This window comes from Plectropomus leopardus, unplaced genomic scaffold, assembly GCF_008729295.1.
Source record: "Plectropomus leopardus isolate mb unplaced genomic scaffold, YSFRI_Pleo_2.0 unplaced_scaffold4957, whole genome shotgun sequence".
Taxonomy (NCBI): domain Eukaryota; kingdom Metazoa; phylum Chordata; class Actinopteri; order Perciformes; family Serranidae; genus Plectropomus; species Plectropomus leopardus.
Window position 1 is genome coordinate 1 of NW_024654405.1, and position 5833 is coordinate 5833.

The following is a 5833-nucleotide window of genomic DNA, read 5'->3' on the forward strand; positions in this document are numbered from 1 at the left end:
CATTTCCTGTCCAGTCTGCTAACAGCATTGAAAATGAGTGGAGATGTAATCTGTGAGATGTTTCCCTCATCACAACAGAAGAGTATAATTGTGTTGTTAAAGCCGTTCCTTCTGCTTTAATGCATCTTATCTGAGGACGTGTGAGCGTGTTTTTAACTCTTCACACTGTGACATCACTCATTCACAGCTCTGATGTCATCATCACAGCCATGATCCATTAATAACTGATAACTAATCAATAACTTTGTGTCTTCTTCTCTCCGTCAGATTCCTGTCAGCTCACAGTCGACACAAACACAGTAAACAACAAACTCAAACTGTCCAAAAACAACAGAGAGGTGACGTATGTGTCAGAGGATCAGTCATATCCTGATCATCCAGACAGATTTGACTACTGGCCTCAGCTGCTGTGTAGAACTGGTCTGACTGGTCGCTGTTACTGGGAGGTCGAGTGGAGAGGAGGAGTTGATATATCAGTGAGTTACAGACGAATCAGCAGGAGAGGAGACAGTGGAGACTGTTTGTTTGGACTGAACGATCAGTCCTGGAGTCTGATCTGCTCTGATGGTGGATACACTGTCTGTCACATTAAGAGAAAAACACCCATCACCTCCTCCTCCTCCTCCTCTGTCTCTGGTAGAGTAGCAGTGTATGTGGACTGTCCTGCTGGCTCTCTGTCCTTCTTCAGAGTCTCCTCTGACTCTCTGATCCACCTCCACACCTTCAGCACCACATTCACTGAACCTCTTTATCCTGGCTTTGGGCTCTGGTCCTGGTCTCCTGGTTCCTCAGTGTCTCTGTGTCCTCTGGAGGACAGACAGTCTCCTGTCAGTGATCACAGAGTTCAGTGTGTTGAGGATCACAGCTGATGGGAGGTCCCAGACTGTGTAGGATGTGAGTTTTACCTGAGGGAGGCGCTAGAGGACAGATGATGGACCCATGAAGGTCCTGAAGAAGCATCAGTGTGTAAACTCTCGTATAGACTTTGATCCTCTTCAGAAGAAAAACCCTAAAACCATCAGAGTTAGCCAGCCTCTCCAGCACTCAGCCATTTTTGGGTATTTTCCTGAAGTAGCTTCTTATTGGCCTTCAACATCATTTGTGCTGTTTGAAATTCCTCCATAAGTGTAAATATGAATAGTTTAGTAAGAATAATGAGTCAGTGTGATCTAGATCTCCCACAGTGTGAATGACTGCTTTCTGTTTTGGACAACAGAAAGTGAATGTCATCAACTTTTGTAGTTGTTGCCCCAATTCAAATCTGTATTTTGTTGTTTTCATGTTTAATGTGAGATTTCCTGCTAACTCTATCATCTACTGTCCCACCAACAAATGTCTTCATCGGCTCTTTGAATTTCAGCCCCATCTGTTCTCTCAGCAGGAATATTTTCATTGTTTCTGTAAATGTGGCTTCCAAATAAATATTATCGGTCTCAATAAGTACTAAATATGGATATCTACATTTCCTCTGCCACAGTTATCAGATACTTGGACTTTACTGCAGGATTTCCACGTTGTGCTACTTGATGGTCGTCCTCGGCGACATCTCAGAGGTTCCTGCTGGACTTCTGACTGCATTTATCTGACAGCTTCACACACTTCACAGATGGAAGTCTGTGCACGCACACACAGCTGTTTCACCTGGCTCAGTACACCTGGAGCTCTGTGGGGAATTATGGGATGTCACCAGTGAGCTCATAGGTGGGTGATTAGCCCCGCCCCCAGCAGGTGTGAGCAGATCAGCAAAGTGGAGAGATGAACGAAGCCTCTGTCAGGTCGGTCTGCGGCTGCGGTCCAATACCTGTTTTTGTTCAGGAAGGTTCCTCACTGAGTGAGATGACCCCGAAGCATCTGAGCGGCTGACCATGCTGCTGAGTTATCAGTGGATTATTGGTGCTTTGAATCAATATTTCAGTCTTTGTCGGAAATAATGGGTCCACAAGGACGCTGGCAGGGAAGCTGCTCCACCCGGTGTTGCCAACTTGGCCACTTAATTTGTCAAAAGCGACCAGCGACAAATCTAGCGACTTTTTTCTAGTAATCTTGGGAATGATTGTGGGGACAAAGTAAATCTAGCGACTTGTAATGACAAAGCTTCAGCCAAAAGCTTCTAACACATCCCGCTCCACGGTTTACATTACAACTGAGCTCACGAGAGCCGAGTACAGCGAGGGCGGCTGCCGTCTCCTCCTCTCCACTCACACAGCACCCATGCAGCCAGTCTGACCAGCAGCCCCGCAGTCCCGACCTGCAGCGGACTTGAACCGCTCTGAGAGCTGCCGGCCCTGCAGACGAATCACATGTGTGCAGCTTACTACCGGTCACAGATGATGATTTTGTATGGTTACAGCAGAGACGTTGCGTTTTTGTTTAAATATTCACTCTGTTTTAGATTCACACTCCAAAATCCCTCACACAGTCCTCTCTGTCTCAGTCAGTCTCACTCACACACTCAGTTTCTTGTCCCTCTCCTCCTCTTGCCAAATATAAGCTACAAGACCACGTTTTGGTTTTTCTCTGCATTCATTAAGTCACTAAAAAAATAAAGCTTTTCTACATTTTCTGTTAGTTTTGCCTCGCTCAGAATTTCATATAATGCAAATTATTGACGTCATCTAGCGCCTTTTGGGAGAGCCAATAGCGACTTCCCTTACAGAGGAGTTGGCAACACTGGCTCAACCAAGCCCCCAGGAAGTGCGCCACCCTCTGAAGCAAAATTTACATAGTGGCCGAAAGTGGAACTACAGCGTCACGTGATGCACACTGGCCCAGGAAGACTTTTCCCCGTTTGTTAACATCGGGAAAGAGACCTCCTTAAATCACTGGATCATTTTTTTTTTAGACATGTTGACTTTTCAGAACGCATTTTTATAGCCATTATTAAAAACAATAAGTCCTAAAGACGTAAAATGCGCTATTTCCCGAATCAACATTTGGAATTCGGTGTTTCTCCAGACATAACATGAGCGCGCATCGGACCCCCGGGACTCTACCGCGTGGACGCGCCTGTAACTCTAAGAGTTTCTGGCAGCACAGGCCTCGTACCGGCCGTAGTGACGGATATTTTTGCTGCAATTCATCATTTTTTTAATCACAGTTCATCGTTTTTACCATTTTACATCACATCCATACGCTGCTGGCTGTAAAGCTGTAATATGGAGGTCTCACCGTGTCTGTCAGAGACCGTATATACGGTCTACGGTCTGTGTTCAAACTACCGGTTATCAGTGAGCAGCGGAGCTCTAGAGACAGATACTGAAAGGTACTGAACGTAGTATTTTTAAAAGTTGAGCTGTGTATTAATACACGGGGCAAAATTACAAGCAGCACCTTTTATTACCTTTTTATGGGCACAACACGTTCAGATTCTGTTAATTTGATTTCTCTGGTCGTGATTACGATATGATCCCTGATGAGTTGTATGTATATTTGTGTGTGTGTGTATAGAGAAAGATAAATATACCTTTATCTGATAATCACGTAAATATTAAAACCGACAGCGCTGTCGTTATAGCGGCGATTAGCTGCTGTTGCTAATAAGCTAAGCTACTACGAGAGGAATGCTCGTGCACCGGCGCTGTTCGCTTCGAGCACTCGGGTCATCTGTGTGAGCGCGCCTGTGAGTCGGAGTCAGTGCTCGGGTACACTCGGGTACACTCGGCCGCGTTCGGCTGTCGTTAATCACTTCTACGTATTTTACACTTTTCTAAACCCGGAAAAAGAGTTTTCTCTGCTTCACGCGCCACTGAGCCGGCTCCACCTGCAGCTAGCGTTAGCTCCATGCTAACCGCTGAGAGGTCGTAGTCCTCTCTTTTGTCAGCGTATCCGCCGTCCGCTCGGTTACCTGCCTCCATATTTCTCGTACAGTCTCTGTAATATCTGACAGAAAAGGGTCGGTGCTCACATTTGGGTCCAACATCTTAACATGCCGCCTAGCTGCGCCATTAGCATTACCTCCGAGCGCCGTCATTTTCTCGTTTTAATCCGCCCGCGGCGACTCTTCTCTTCGGCTCTCTGTCAGCGTCGATCCCGGACGAGACCCCGATGTTACCTTTTTCTCTGTGGCCCCGCCTCTTCAGCCCCGAACCGTAGTTCAGGGCGAACCGGGTCTGAATGTCTGCTCGGCTCGTTGCGGTCGGTAACGCTTTAACTAAGTCCAGACCGACTTTTGTGGAGAGAAAAGGAAGAAGTCGCTGTGGTGATACAGGGCCTTTATTTCCTTCATCAGCACACAGAGACTGGCACACTGGCAGCTCAAACTCATATATGTAGTCTCTCTCTTTTCCCGCCGTGACAACAACAACGCCCCCAACACCCCCTCCGCGTCAGTCGTCGCGCACACACCCATCACCCCGCGGCCACCGTACTTCAGAGGGAGAGGCAGGGCCGGTAACGATCGGATCCAGGTTCTTGATCCGAGCTGTTGCTCCTCATTGTGGATCAGCCTGCTGCTTCTTGCTGGCTCATGTTGGAGTAGCAGGATGTTCATGAAGCACATGATGTGTGTGTGTGCTGCTGTAGACGGCGGCTGAGTTCATCGCTCTTTTCTCATATTTCAAAAGGATTATTGGCTTTTTCTTTCTTTTTTTTGCCGGTGTGATGTAAACGTTGATACGCAGCTTGAAGCAATGCAGCAGACAAATAATATACACTATAGGATCACAGCACGCTGTAGTAACTTGATGTATTTTGTGTTGTGAGAGTACACAGAGCGCTGAGGAGTGCACTGTGACTGTTCTCCTGAGACCAGTGCAGATTCCCATCATCATCCCACCGCCATACTGTGTTTACAGAGCACACTGCATCCAGGAGAGCCACAGTCCACCTGACCGCCTGCTGTGTGCTCACGTGACTGTGTTTTGGAGCTGCATGTCATCACATGAAGCTGTGAGCCGTCACAGAGACACCATTGCTAATTATATATTACTATGATATATCACATAATATTATTATTCATATATAATTTAACCCTTGGGGCCCTTACTTTTCAGTCTTCGTTTGTTGATAATTCTGTCTGTGTTCATGCTTATGGCAGAACTGTAGTCCAGATTCTGGATGTTAAAAAAACTGTTGAAAATAGTTCAGCTGGTTGACCAGTTTGTCTGTTTTTTTTGTTTTTGCTTTCGTTTTTGTTATCAGCTGTATCAGCTGTGCATCAGGTGCAGAGCAGCAGTTAGCCCCGCCCCCTCTCTCTGCAAGTTACTTTCACCTTTGAGTCTTCATGTCGCAGTTTGTCGTCTCCGTCTGAAGCTTTGACTCTTTTCTCCGCGACACTAACGGAGGAGAAGAGAGGAGCATAGAGGAGCAGGTAAGGAGCGGACTGTCACTCCGCACTTTTTGACTCTCTTGAAACTCACAAATTAAAGACGGGGGCTGCGCACGCGCACAGTAAAGCGTTTTAAAAGTGAGCGAGGTGCACGCGCATGTCAGTGTGAATCCTAGACAGTTTATAAAGAAATAAATCACACATAAATATATCGATATAATCATAGAAACATAAATCTTCATATACAGTATATATACAGTAATATACAGGGCGCGCGCACTCAGGTGTTTCCTGCTCCGTGCGTCGGGAGCGCGCTTGAGTCGGGGGTTAAAGAGTATCAGAGCTCTCTGTGACTGAGCTGCTGCACAAACCTGCAGCTTCAGGCAGAGAAACAGGAGCCATGAAGGAGGCCATCAGCTGTCTCTGTTAACCCTTTCTGCTTCACTCTCCGAGCGCGTTCACGCAGAAAACTACAATGATTTGATCACGTGTCGCCTACTTCCGCTTTGGAAGAATATTAAAACGTATTTCAGCACAAAGTGACGCTTCAATAAAGGAGACAACTGA

General features: G+C 46.6%; 1 protein-coding gene across 1 annotated transcript; it reads left to right on the forward strand.

Annotated features, from left to right (window-relative positions):
* Positions 1-245: 245 nt before the first annotated feature.
* Positions 246-1437, forward strand: LOC121939512 (stonustoxin subunit alpha-like; the record flags this gene model as incomplete). Its single annotated transcript, XM_042482529.1, has 1 exon — positions 246-1437. A coding segment is annotated over one exon (624 nt), but the record flags the coding sequence as incomplete, so codon positions are not given.
* Between the last annotated feature and the right edge of the window lie 4396 nt (positions 1438-5833).